Source organism: Sceloporus occidentalis, unplaced genomic scaffold (genome assembly GCF_023333645.1).
Source record: "Sceloporus occidentalis isolate IW3139 unplaced genomic scaffold, rSceOcc1.0.p SCAF_3, whole genome shotgun sequence".
Lineage (NCBI taxonomy): Eukaryota > Metazoa > Chordata > Lepidosauria > Squamata > Phrynosomatidae > Sceloporus > Sceloporus occidentalis.
The window spans coordinates 184,090,058-184,104,674 of record NW_028316983.1 but is presented as its reverse complement, the minus strand read 5'-3'; the positions used below and the strand labels follow the sequence as shown (position 1 = coordinate 184,104,674).

The 14,617-nt window shown below is 40.1% G+C and overlaps 1 protein-coding gene across 12 annotated transcripts in view; it reads left to right on the top strand.

Annotated features, from left to right (window-relative positions):
- The window catches only part of PTPRM (protein tyrosine phosphatase receptor type M), a 625,500-nt gene that overhangs the window by 569,895 nt on the left and 40,988 nt on the right, over positions 1-14,617 (top strand). For all 12 annotated transcript variants that reach the window (XM_089517070.1, XM_089517069.1, XM_089517061.1 and 9 more), the window contains one exon: positions 5,713-5,810. In XM_089517070.1, coding sequence (XP_089373196.1) covers positions 5,713-5,810 — 98 coding nt within the window. The remainder of the gene's footprint in view (positions 1-5,712; positions 5,811-14,617) is intronic.

The window sequence follows — 14,617 nt, the reverse complement described above, 5'->3', positions numbered from 1 at the left end:
GGGAGAGAGAGCCTTTTAAGTGGCTGTTCCCACCCGCCTGAACTCTCTTCCATAGAAGGCTAGCCTGGCCCCTTCCATGCTCTGTTCTCACCAGCTATCTTGAGTCCCACTCTGGGAGAAAGGCTGCATACAAATGAAATAAATAAATGTAAATGTAAAAATTGTCTGACAAAGTAACATGGCAGGGATATCAGCAAAGGCATCAGAAAAATAATATATGAACAGGATTATGCTCTCTGTAAAAGTTTGAGTTCATAGCTTGGAGTTCATTCAAGAGGCTCCATTAGAACAGAATGCAGAGAAGCAGAATGGTTCCCAGTTAGCAAAGGGGTGAGACAGGGTTGCATACTATCACCCTATATATTAAGCCTGTATGTAGAAAATATTGTTCACACAACAGGCTTAGAGTCAGAGGCAGGAGGAGTGAAGGTTGGAGGAAGGAACATTAACAACCTAAAGTACACAGATGACACAATACTACTAACAGAAACCAACAAGGACCTGGAATAATTACTGAAGATGGTCAAGGAGGAAAGCTCCAAGGTAGGCTTAATGCTGAACATTAAGAAAACAAAAATAATGACCATGGAAGAACTAAAAGAATTCATCCTAGACAACAAGAAATAGAAAAGAATTCCCATACACCTTGGATCAAATTTAGGCCAGAATGGAGAGAGCAGTCAAGAAATCAGAGGAGACTAGGAATGAGAAGGGCAGCTATGAAGGAACTAAACAAGATCCTAAAGTGCAAAGAACACTCTGAACACTAAAGTGAGGATAGTCCAAGGCATTGTATTCCTTGTCACAGTGTACAAATGCATGAGTTGGACTGTGAAGAAAGGTGATAAAAGAAAAATCAACTCATTTGAGATATGGTGATGGAGGAGAGTGCTGAAGATAATGTGGACAGCGAAGAAAACCAACAAATGGATCCTCGAAAAGATCAATTCGGAATTTTCCCTGGAAGACAGGCTGACTAAATTCAAACGGTTGTACTTTGACCATATCATTAGAAGGCATGAATCATTGGAAAAGACAATGTTTCTGGGGAAAGTAGAGCGCCGTAGAAAGAGAAGAAGACCACACTGCCAGTTGGTTTGACTCGATTAGAGAGACCATGGGCCTGAGCCTACAAGACCTGAGCAGAGCAGTCAAGGACAGAAATTTTAAAGATGTCTCCTCCACAGGGTCGTCATGAGTCAAACTGAACTCAAGGGGAGCTAACAACAAAATTCTACACTTATTTTTGCTTATGGATTCCCAAATAGCAATGTTTCCTAGAAGTGTGGATCCCAAATAGCAACACTGATTGTGATTTCAGTTTTGATCTCCATATTAGATGACTGTACTAAACTCTACATGGCATTCTCAATGAAGATAGTTTGAATGTTTTAATTCGTACAGAATACCAATATTCTGTAGAGAAGAATGGTCACTACTTGGCCTTGCACTGCATTTGTATTTAAACTTGTACGTTGATTACCAATCTGTTTCCAAGTTCAATTAAAAGTCCCCAGTTTTGCCTTTCAACTCCTAAATGGTCTAGGTTCTGAATATGTTCAGCAAGGTCCTGATGTCTCATGAGGCTCCCCCCAAAGTAGGAAGAGTTAGTTTTATTTGCTTTACTTAGGCTTTTTTTTTTAATATCACTTTAAGAACTTTGTTTGAAAAGTGTTACAGACATTTCCTAAATAACTGGGAGTTGTCATTTCTTTTTAACATTTACCAGTTCTTCTAATTAGATTTGTAATATTGCCATGGTTTATTTCCATGTACATGAAATGCATGCTTCAGAAAAATCAATCAGTTACAAAGCTACCTGTACATGAGAAAAAACAAAATCCATGGTTTGACAGTAAATTAAACTGAATTGCTACAAAAGTGTACAAGCTTTCAGTTTCTCCAGAACTTCATCAGTCTACTAGGCGGTACAAAAATTAGAGGGTGGAACTAGAAACAGGAAGGATTAAACTTTTGGACACAGGTTGTAATCATGCAGTCCCCAAATCAAACATTGGATTTTCTATATTTCTAGGATGTCAATGTCTTCTTTTTCCTAAGAAATCTCTCTGTGATCTGGTTCAGATGCCAAAAAGAAGCCAGGATTTCCTGTTACATAAATGAAAAGCAGTAACCACTCCTATCGTACACACTTGGACTAGTCTATACTCTTCACCTGGATTTTCAGTATGAAGTGCATTAGAATGGAGAAAGACTAGTTTTCAACACAGCATGACCTAAACACAATAAAAGGACTTTGGACGATAGTATAAAATGTTACTTATTTTACATATATCTGTTTTAGCTCATAATACATGGTGAGAGAAGGTGATACTGGCAGAACATCTCCAAAACATTTATGTGATACAACACGGAGACAGACACATTTATTTAACAGTATACATGTTATTTCTATGTATCTTGTGTGTGTGTGTGTGTGTGTGTGTGTAAGGAATTAACTATATAGCCTGTGTAAACTGAATCCATAAAAACTAACAGATTGAATGATTATTTATTTAATTAATTTCCCCAAATGTCTTTCTCTCATTAAGATCTACATCAAGGATAATTGGCAAGCCTGGCATTTAAACTGTTTTCTCTACTGCTGTCAAAATAATAAATTCTTTTTAAAAAAAAAATACTGTCTCTTTGCGAAAAGAGCAATTTGGGTATTGGCCTAATTAGATCAATAGTACACTGAAACAGTTCATATGTCAAAACTGCATTTTCATGTTACATCCTCCCCCCCCCCCCCAGAAAAAAAACAGCCACAGCTATGTGTAGCCAGATAATATTGTTAAGTTACCTGAAGGTTTGAGACCAACCACCTGCTGTTTGGACTCATGCCCTTCCTAGGTATTAAAAACATCTAAGGCAATTCTTACCATCTGGACTTCACTAGTGGTTAATCTTTCTCTAAGAGCCCAGTTCCTACAACACTTAGGAAGGCAGTGGATAAATACTGGATAATCAATTCTGGATAATTATTTCTCAGTATGAAGACACCATTATGTCACCAGTATGAAGAATGGTAGACACCATTCTTAAATAAGGGTGTATCTACATTGTAGACATAATGCACTTTGGCACCACTTTAACTGCTGTGACTCCATCCTAGAGAATCCTGGAATTTGTAGTTTTGTGTGGCACTGACATGCATTGGCAGAGAAAGCCCAAAACCTTGTAAAATTACACATCCCAAAATTCCAAAGAATGGAGCTGCAGCAGTTAAAGTGGTGTTAAACTGCATTATTTCTGCTGTGTAGATGTATTATGGAGAAATTGTTAAGGCTTCTCATTTTCTGGTGATATTTGCTAATACTGATTATTTGGATCCATTCCAGTTTGGTTTCCAAACTGGTTTTGGGACAGGCACAGTTTTCATGGTGGGAATGCAGTCTGTTAATTCACCTGGACCTTATGGCTACTGTTGTAAAAAAAATTATTGTTTAGCTGGTTCTGGACTAGGGGTCATGATGTAACAGTGGTCCGTCCCTTTCTGAAGGAAATAACTCAGTGGATGGCAACATGGAACTCTTGTTTGGATGTTGCCACTTTGCAACTGACATTCAGATCTCCTCTTTTCTCCCAACTCATTGCATGGAAGCTAGGGAGATCCTGAGCAAATGTCTGATGCACTTTTGGGGATGAAGGGGGGGCGGGAATAAGCTGAGGCTTAACCTGTATAAGTCAGGGGCATTTGGAGTGAGACTCTTAGTGTGAGACCAGCACTGGATGGGGTTGCAGTCTCCCTGAAGCACCAGATGTTCGGTTTAGGAGCTCTCCTGGAGTTGTTGTCTGTGGAACTGCAGATGGTGATGATAATTCATCAGCTGGAAACGTGTTAGGAGAAAGTAGGCCTTGCTACAGGGATTCAGTTCCTGGCAGCACATTCCATGTGGGGCTGCTTATAAACCCATTTGAAAGCTTCAGCTGGTGTAAATGTAGCCACTAGTTTCTTGCAGGAGTTAAAGGCAGTCAGAGCCTATAGCACTGATTTCTGTACCAGTGTGCATACATTGGCAGTCAGAATTTATAGTTGCTAGCAGTGATCTTTAAAGCCGTAAATGACTTGGCATCAGGTTATCTGAAAGATTTCATAACTTGTATGTACCTCCCTGAGTCCAGAATTCAGTCTTCCTGCACACATGCCTGGTTCAAGTTGGTGAGAACCTAATGTTAATTGCCATCAAGTCAGCTTTGATTTATGGGGCTCATTCAGACTATATAATTATAGTGCTATCTTCTACTTTAACTACCATAGCAGTATCCCATGATATCCTGAGATTGACAGGTTAGGAAGGGGCATTTAGACTTCGCAGTCAGAGTGTCCCATGCCTCACCAAGCTACACACCCCAAAATTCCCTAGGATATTGTTGTGGAATTGAAGTGGAATACAATAATCTATTTTTGTAGTGTGAATGGGCCCATAGCAACCCTATCAGTGAGAGATCTCCAGGTCATCCTATCAGCAGCAGCCCTGCTTAAGTCTTGCAATCTCAGGGCAATGGCTTCCTTGATTGAGTCTATCCACCTATAACACAATCTTCTTTTTTCTTACCACTTTCACCTTTTCCAAACATTATCATCTTTTTTAATGCGTCATCTAGCCTCATGTTACAGTGAGCACACTGATGGTTCATTTTCTTTATTGGCTCCATCTGTGAGTTGTACTTGTACTTCTGCCTTTTCTGGTCTGATTTTCTAAGAGTACATGGTTGCCAGTCTTGGTTTTCTGAAACTAATTTCAAAAATGTTAATGTTGTGTGCTTTTGTTGAGTTAATTGTACTCTCTCTCTCTCTCTCTCTCTCTCTCTCTCTCTCTCTATATATATATATATATATATATATATATATGCTACTATTTTATCTTAAGATGAGTCTTTTCACCTAAACATGATTTTTAAATTCAAATACTGTATATGCTCGACTATAAGTCAACCTCATGTTTAAGTCGAGGGCAGGATTTGGAGCCAAAATTATGGATTTTGATATGACCCATGGATAAATCAAGGGTAAAACTCAGGGGCATGTAACAAAGGATGTAAAGGATGATGCAAGGGAAAATGGTGCCAAAGAACTTATAAAATTATGGCAGGCATAACTGTTTGGGCTCATCCTAAAGGCTGGATAGATGAGAGAATAGAGGGGATCCATCCTTTTTTTCTTTTTCTTTTTCTTTTTTTCTTTTTTGGTGCTTCCAGGATGGACTAAGCTCTGACCTTTTACCACTCTGTTCAGAGAAAGAGGATGACTCCTATAAGAGTTAAAGTACAGTACTTACATTGACCCATGAATAAGTCAACCCAGGTTTTTCTAGACTTATGCATGAGTATATACAGTAAATAATACCATTTCCCCACTCAGCTGTAGTGTTTAATTTAAATACCCTGTTATTGTGTGATCCTTCTCAGATGTAAATTCTTGTGACTTGGATTCATGTCAGGTAAGTGTATATAAGAATGCAATGTCAGTTTTCAACAGCCAACTCACCTTCATTTTCAGGATAAAAATACTTATAGTCAAATAAGCTAGCAAACAATATATTAATACATCAGTGTTTTAGTAACACTGATGAGCCTACAGATACACAACCGGTCTTTTAAGCACACTCCAAGAGTGTCAAATTTTGAAGGCTACATTTTATCAAAGTATAATATTCCAATACTGAAGCATGAGAAAATAATCTTTGGATTGATTTCTTGTTTCAGGGCCAATGCAAGAGACGATATATGACTTCTGGAGAATGGTCTGGCATGAAAATACAGCAAGCATAGTCATGGTGACAAATCTTGTGGAAGTGGGAAGGGTAAGAGTATCTGAATGGTTGTTTTTCATATATATTCCATAGTAATCAATGGTATGAAGATATAGATGTACAGAATGTTTCAAGGTGTGGGGGACTCCCCCCCCCCTTATTTGAAATCACAAGAATACAGTAGACCCGTAAATAGGGTGATGTTTTCTTTGAGGTGATTTCCATAATGGTTTCTTCTGCACTTAAAAAGCAACAACTTTATTGCTAATTTAGCAGTTTAGTTTTGAGTAATTCACACCATGAATACTTTGAGTAGGCTGAAAAGAGTCAGTGTGGTTATGGTGGTTAGAGTGTTATTATTGGATTGTGAAACATTAAATTCAGATCCCTACCCAGAAACAAATGACATGAGACATGGAAGATATGTGACTGGACTGGATCTCCTGGGGTTTTTATCTTTTAGTAAGGACAGCAAGATGAGATTTGGATCTGGAAAGGAGGGATCATGCCCCCTTCTTATTTCTAGTGAAAGCCACCCCTCTAAAACTGCTATTAACCACAGAGGAGGAGTACAGACCAAATATGTGCTTGTAAGCATGGTGTTTTAGTTTGAGTGTTGAACTATGACTATGGAGACCAGTGTACAAATTCCTGCTCAGCCATGGAACCCCACTGGGTAATCTTGGGCAAGTCATATTCTCTCAGCCTCATAGGAAGGAAATGGCAGACCACTTCTGAATAAATCTAACCAAGAAAAGTCAGCAATAGGGTCACTTTAGGAGCGCCATAAGTCAGAAACAATTTGAAGACAACAGCAACTATGTTTTACCCTAATAGTAATTTTGAGGAAGCAGCTTGCACGGGGAAATCACAATGAACAGAAAGGCATGTTACTGTTTCAGCAGCAGTGAAGCATATGATTTAGAATATGTAAAACTAGAAAAAGTACACAGATTCTTACAGGCTGGAATCTCCCTGCTCACCTTTTACCCCATGCTCTTTCTGTCCCACACATCAAGTGGCCTTCCTCTCCCTAACCCAAATAGGTACACTGGTGGTCTTTCTGTCCCACACAGCTAGATATTTTTTTGGTGCAATTTCAGTTTTCAGCAGTTCCTCTGTCTGTACTGATGCACATACTATTTTCTCCCTTATCCTGCTTCCCCACTACACACACACACACACGATCTATCTCTCACTCAACCCTGGTACTTATTTAACTTTTCTCTCTGCTCACTTTTCTCCGTGTCCCTCCCTCCCTCCCTTCCTTCTCTCTCTCTCTTTTTTTCTCTCAGCTGTTTGATGGGTTCATGGAGCCTGCAAATGGAAGCAATGTAGAGAAAGCTTGGAGAAACTCATATTCTTTTTTGCTGTTTATAAAAAATTGCCCCTTAGCAATAGCAAGTTCATTTCTATACTGCCTATCAGCCTACTTAAGCACTCCCTAAGTGGTTTACAATGTGTAAGCTAACTGCCCCCAACAAGCTGGGTACTCATTTTAGCGACCTGTGGAAGGATGCAAGGCTGAGTGGACCCTGGAACTCTGCCTGGGATTGAACTCACAATTTTGTGGCTGTGAATGGCTGCAGTACCAGCATTTAACCACTGTGCCACTGAGGCTCCTTTTCACTAAGTCACTAAGAGCTCCTATCCTAAGGTTCATGCCCTTTGGATTCCCTTCCTACCAATGCCAGGTTTCAGATGTCTACATTTCATGATCTTTGAATTATGGTAGAGATTGAGAGCCATAGAGACTCTCTCTTTCCTTAGTATAAGATAACCTAGAGAAGCAGGTGTTCCGTTTCTCTATGAAAATCCAAGATTCTGTCAGCTGTACTGTCAAACACCTCCAGTCACAGTGCACTTATTAGCAGCTGAAAGAAAGGGAAATTGGACATATCTATTTTGGTGTAGTAAAATAATTGTGATGCATGTTTTTAATTTCTTGGCAATTCTGTAGTTTATATTTTCTCTGGGGGAAAAATGTGTAGCGTACAGGGTGTTGAATGTTTTCTCCGTAACATGTTATTTCCAGTTTCTTTTATTGTAAATTCAATTTTCATTCTGTGTTTAGAAAGAGTGGTTTTGCTCGTGGTTTATTGTGTGTTTAAATCCTCCTGCTTAGACATCTAAGTGCCCAAGCCTGCTCACAAATCAGCAAACAGGGCCACATTTGGATGACAAAGTGGTATGATTTGTGAGTATAATCAAATGCTGTTGCAAAACCACAAAGAGTGAAGCAATTAGAATGGCTCAAATGGACAGTTTGAAACCATTTGAGATCCAATGAATTGACCAATTGAGTTTCCCACTTAGATTCAAAAGTTAAACCACATTTAGAAAGAAATTTATAAAGAAAATGTTAAACCAAATTTATTGATATGAAGTTTTCCCACATATTTTATCTATTTGATAATCATATTCCACATGGAATATATTCTGAGAGATAGCTGATTCTGAGAGCCTTTTTAACATAATGGAATATTGAGCTCATTGAAGGCTTTGCATCAGTAGTAAAACAGCTATCTCATTTCTTTAGTATTCACCTTGCTAAAGGATTAATAATAAAACTACTGTTAATAACATAACCATCTTTCTCCCTAATCATCTTCTTTGTTGTTGTCACTGAGGTAGAGGCCTATCTTCAGATATACTAAGAACCTGTTCCATACAGAGAATGAGACAACTAGGATATTTTCTCATAACATCTGAATTTAGAATCATAGAGTTGGAAGAGACCACAAGGTCCATCCAGCCCAACCCCCTGCCATTCAAGAATACACAATCAAAGCACCCCCGGCAGACAGCCATCCAACATCTGTTTAAAAACCTCCAAAAGGAGACTCGCCACACTCCAAGGGAATATGTTCCACTGTCAAACAGCTCTTACCATCAGGAAGTTCTTCCTAATGTTTATGTGGAATCTCTTTTCCTAGTCTTTGGAGCAGCAGAAAACAAACTTTCTCCATCATCAATATTACGCCCTTCAAATATTTAAATGTGACTATCATGTCACCCCTTAAATGTCTCTTCTTTGGGCTGAACATAGCCAGCTCCTTAAGCCACCACTCATAGGAAATAGCTTCCAGACCTTTCACCATTTTGGTCACCCTCCCTCCTCTGGATATGCTCCAGCTTGTCCACATCCTTCATGAATTATGGTGACCAGAATTGGACACAACATTCCAAGTGTGATCTGAACAAAGCAGAACAAAGTTGTACTATTAGTTCCCTCCATCTAGGTCCAAAACACACTGCAGAAATAATCCAGTTTGAGACCACTTTAACTGCCCTGGCTCAATGCTAAGGAATTCTGGGAACTAGTGTTGTGAGACATTTACCTTCTCTGTCAGAGAGCTCTGGTGCCACAATAAACTAGAATTCCCAGAATTCCCTAGCACTCAACCAGGGCATTTAAAGCAGTCCCAAGATGGATTATTTCTGCAGTGTGTTTTGGACCCTAGACATTTTATTCCTATTGATACAGCTTAGATTTGCATTCGCTTTCTTAGTTTGCCACATCACATTGATGCTGACTTCTAGATCCTTTTCACCTATACAGTCTTTAAGCCAGTTGCCACACATCCTATATCGGTTCATTTCGTTTTTACTTCCTAAGCGTAGTATCCTACATTTTTCCTTGTTGAACTTCAGTTTGTTAGTTTTGGCCCAGCTTTCTAATCTATTAAGGTCATTTTCAATATTGATCCTCTCATCTAGGGTATTAGCTACTCCTCCTAATTTGGTGGCACCTGCAAATTTGATAAGCATGCCCTCTATTTCATCACCCAAGTCATTTATAAAGAATAGCCCTGGGCCCAGGACAGAATCTATGGCATCCTGATAGTCACTTCTCTCCAAGGGGTCTTTCCCACTACAATAAATTCCAAATCTTGATTCAAGGTATATGTCCCTAGTTCCCACTGGAAATCAATTCTGATCCTCATTTGATTTGATTCCAGTGGGGAAAAAGCGGAGTAAACGTTAAAAAAAACCCAGCGGTATCGTTTTTTGGTGGTTCTTGTCCTAGGAATTGATTCTGACGCACTCCCAACAGGTGGAAACACCAGATCAGAATAGATTCTTTTTTTGTGGGAGGGACAAATAGCAGAGGGCTGTCACCATCCCTCCCCAGAGACACTCCCAGTGCTGGGTTTTTTGTTGGCTTGTTTGTTTAAAAAATAAACTTAATTGAAAAATCACTATATTGCTGAAGCAGCCACTTGCAAAGGCAAGTGGTTGCTTTAGCAATCTAACGATTTTTCGATAGGATTTTTAAAAGAAAGAAAGAAAGGGGTTTCCGTCCACCTCTTCCTCTTCCCAGGTCCATCTCCTCCACATTCTCGTCCACCCTGCTCCTCCTCCACTTCAACCTCTTCCTCTGCTCCCTTGCCCAGCCTCCGTGCTCCCTCCTCCTCCTCGGCCGCCCCGCCACTGCCCCCGAGGCCCCAGGTAGGCACTCACACATCCCACCACCGCATCCCGCAAGCCCCCAGGTAGACCGGGGCACCTGCAAGTGAGAGGCAGAAAGGGAGGGAGGAGGGATTGGGGAGGGAGGGAGTTCCCATACCCATGGGGCTATCTCGGAGCAGCCACGGTCCCCAGTCGCAGACACCGGGCGCTTCAAATCAGCATCTCCAAAGTCCCCAGCCAGGCATTGGAAGCTTGTGGTGGTATTTTTTGCCTCCATCCAAAGGCAGGCCAAAGGAGTGGGACTTTGGAGGACACAAGGCACCTTGGGGCACAGAAGGTAAAGGGTTGGGGCGGCAGCCTTCTGAAGGGATTCCTGCGGGGAGGGGGGGACCGGCTGAAGGGCTGATCTACTTTCCCCTGCTCCAATGGAAACAACAAGCGTGCCAACCAAAAAAAGCGATTCCACAAGGGATCCCTTTTCAGAGTGAGAACAAAGGACCTTTTGGAATCACTTGACCTAGCGGAGCGGAGCTAGAGCAGAACTTCCAGTGGGAATGAGCCCCAAGATGAGGAGGAGCCCTTGTTGAGTACCCTTTGAGTTTGGTTGGTCAACAAATTTCAAGTAACAATCATGTTACCTAGCTTTCTTGCAAGGATAGCATGGGGGAAATTGTTAAAAGCCTTACTGAAAAAATACACTACATCCATAGCATTCCCTTCATCTAACCAAGCTTGTGACTCTATTGAGAGAGAGAAAGAAATAAGATTAGTCTGACATGACTTGGTTTTGAGGTGTAATTAGTTGAGGAACTAATTATGGCATTCCACACTGTAGAAATAATCAAGGTTGAAACCACTGTAACTGTCATAGCTCAATGTTATGGAATTGTTGAAATTATAGTTTGTTGTGTCAGCAGAGCTCTTTAACAGAGAAGGTTAAATGTCTCACAGAAATACAAATCCCAGAATTCCATAGCATTGAACCATGGCATTTAAAGTGATGTCAACCTAGATTATTTCTGCAGACTGGGTACAGTCTAAGTGTTTACCAACTGTGAGAATATAACTTTTGCTTAGAAATACCATATTTCAAAATGTATCAGAAAATATCCCTAAATTCTATTAAGAATTAGATAGATACAGTGTATAATTATGATGTAACCTTTGATTTTCATGCTTTGTTTCTGATGTCTTTATAAGTAATTGTCTTCTGGATGTCCCAAATATAGCAGATAGGGGGAATTAGGAATCGTTACAGGAATGAACTGGTCAAAGTGGATACACCAAAATACTTGTCACTTTCTTGTTGTTGTTTCTTTCCAGTCCAACCTATGGTGATCCTATCACAAGGTTTTCTTGGCAAGATTTGTTCAGAGAGAGGCTGCCATGGCCTTCCTCTGAGGCTGAGAGAATTTGACTCGCCCAAAGTCACCCAGTGAGTTCTCATGGCCAAGCACACCTTTATTACATAAGTCCGTTTCTTAAAATCTAGGATGGGGAATGTGTAACCCTTCAGATGTTGTAGGACTGGTGTTCCTATAATCCCCACCATTGGCTATGCTAGATAGGGCTGGTGGGAGCTTCAGTCCCGCAACACAAGAAAGACTACACATTCATCACCTCAACTTTAAATTGAGACCTCTCTGTTTTCAACAATATTGCCAAAACAAAAGTGATCAGTCCAACACTGTACACTTGAAGTATATGGAACACATACATATAGAGTCACTTTCCTTCCTGTATTTCATGAGTTGAAACATTTTAGGACTGCTCTACATTTACTTTCTCATTATAGGCCTGTACATGATTACAGTCTTTGAGCACTTACTGTTCTCATACATACTATGTCATCTCAGTCTGGTAATTTGATTCTAGTTTTTAAAAATATATTGATGTCTTTGAGGTATCTGTTTGCACTCCTGTAATCTCCAGAATTGTTTCAAAACTGTGCCGTAGTGCATGCTTTTCAAGACAATCCACAACACGGGAGAATTTTGTAATGTAATGTATTAAAATGTTAGCTGTAGTATATGTAATGCGGCCATGTCTGATTTCTTTCCTTACTCAGATGTAAGGACATTAGTCCCAGTCTGAATTGGAACCCTAGAGGAGGCAAGGGGACCTGAATCCTTTGACCTTCCATTCTGCTCTACTACACCTTCTGTTCCCATAGTACTGGGCTGAAGATTTTCATAGCAGTTTAGAGCATGGGAACATGGGCTAATCTGGACTGGGACCAATAAACTATCAGAGGGTCACATTTCCTAACCTGTCTCCATGTTAGATGATGTGCTTACAGTTGCATAAGAAAAAGAAATAGAAGTAAATGTGAAGTTTACTGTCCTTGGCTAGGCTGACTGTCAAAATCTCAAGGTTGTGGTCCCAAAAAATTACCAAAAAAGTAATTTTTCCATATTCTGTTTGCTATTCTTATTGGTGAAGCAATTGACACTGGAAAGTTAATTAATGTACAAGCTATGCTCACTGCTTATTGCTGCTTAGGCCTGTTGGACATTTTTCAGTGGTTTTCAGTCTTTCGAATTTCATTTGGATTTTATTTTTAGTGTCATGTTTTGACAATAGGTCAGTCCCCCCGCCCTCCGCCCCCCGTTGTCCCTGACTCTGTGGATTTTTTTTTCAAGTATTTTGGTTGCACTTGGTTCCATTTACTGCCACTTTTGTTAGTTGACTTAAAGATTTCTTTGGCAACCACCTGCACATTTGAAATCCAAAATGAGAGGGGGAAGGAAATAATCCTATTTGGGGTATTGAGTTTTTTGTTTTTGTTTTTTTCCAGAGGAGAACAATACCTTTTAACATGTTTGCCACATATCTTGTGTTTGTCCTTCATGAATTAATCATAGAGTAGGCGTATGTGTATTTGTTTACCCGGACTGGATAGTCATTAAATTTGTGCTCGGATATAGCTTTTGCCCTGGAGCTCTCTACATCAGGATGGTTTTAATTGCAGGCAGAGGAGCCACCAGGAGACTTTCCCTCACACAGGCACCTGCTACAGATGATTCAGTCCCTTCATTCGCCTCTAGCAGGGCCTGGATACATCTGCCAGTACCTGTCATTATCTGAGGCAGCCTTGTCAAAAACCCTGCATCCTTTAAGCTCTCTTGCGTTCCAGCAAGGGACCCTTGTCAGTTTTCCTGGCACTTGTAGGCCACTGTGCACCTGGTATTTAAATGGCAGCAAAATGTGTTTTGATTGTTTTCCTGCTTTAATGAACCTACCTGAGGGAGATTTAGCTCTTTATCTAGTCGCACGTTACTGAGTTGCTTGCATTTATGCTGTTTATGTGAAAAGACAAAAAAGGAGAAGGAGAAACAAACAACCCCCACACCTCACTCCTCGTATTCTTTTGCTGTTACACTGATCCATCTGCCGTAGGTCCTGTGACAGAAATTGCCAGAAATCCCCCAGGGGTGTTTTGCTGTAGTAGTTTACACTAATGATTTCTAAGCATATTTAGCCAGCATTGTGAAGACCTCATTAGAATGTTTCTAAAATTAAAAAAATGCAAACAGTGATTGTTTTGTAATTTATAGTAGCCATTACTGAGTTGCCATGAAAAATTCTTTGAAAAGTAGTATGATGTGATGTGGTATGATTTCAAATTCTTGGAAAACTTTTCACAGACTCCTTTTTTTTTTCTGTTTGACACACACACATACTACTCGACCATATGTGGATTTTTGATAGAATATCTATGGCTAGGTATAAGGAAGGCTGGCATCTTGAAGATTATGGGGACAGAGTTCTGGTCTGTGTGCCACTGCCTAGCCAAAGGAGGAAACTATGGGAAGACCAACTGCCTAACTATACCCAAATACAAGGAAACTCATGACACCTATCGACCATATTCAGAAATAAACCAGAAATTAGGCTGGCTTTGAGCAAATTCAAGACTCTGATCTTCCTGCTCTGTGCTTGCTATGCCATCTTTGTTTTGCCTCATTTCATCCCAAACTCAAAAAGGAGGACAAGTTTGAAAGAGCCTGGAAGTAACACATTAAACATAACCTTGTTACTTATTACAGTTAGCCCACTGTATCTGTGAGCTAGCCATCCACAGATTGGATCTCCCCATCCCCATATTAGCCAGTTGCAGGGTGCCCCCATAAACATGCTGAAGCAGGCAGGTTCACGTTGCCATCCATAGACTGATATGGGCTTGAGCTCTCATCTGTCAAGAAGTCACAACCAAACTCCCATAGATGGGAAGGACCCACTTTAAAGTTTTTAATAGAGGCAAGCCATTTTTTGTCTTTTATTTAACATGATAAGCCATTTAGATTTACTCATTATTCCAGAAATAATACATGGGATAAGATTTTTGTCCTTGGAAATGAAACTTAAACAATAATTTTGACAGTAATGTATTAAGAACACGGTATGTTACTAACAAGTAATAAAAATTAACAACTACCGTTACT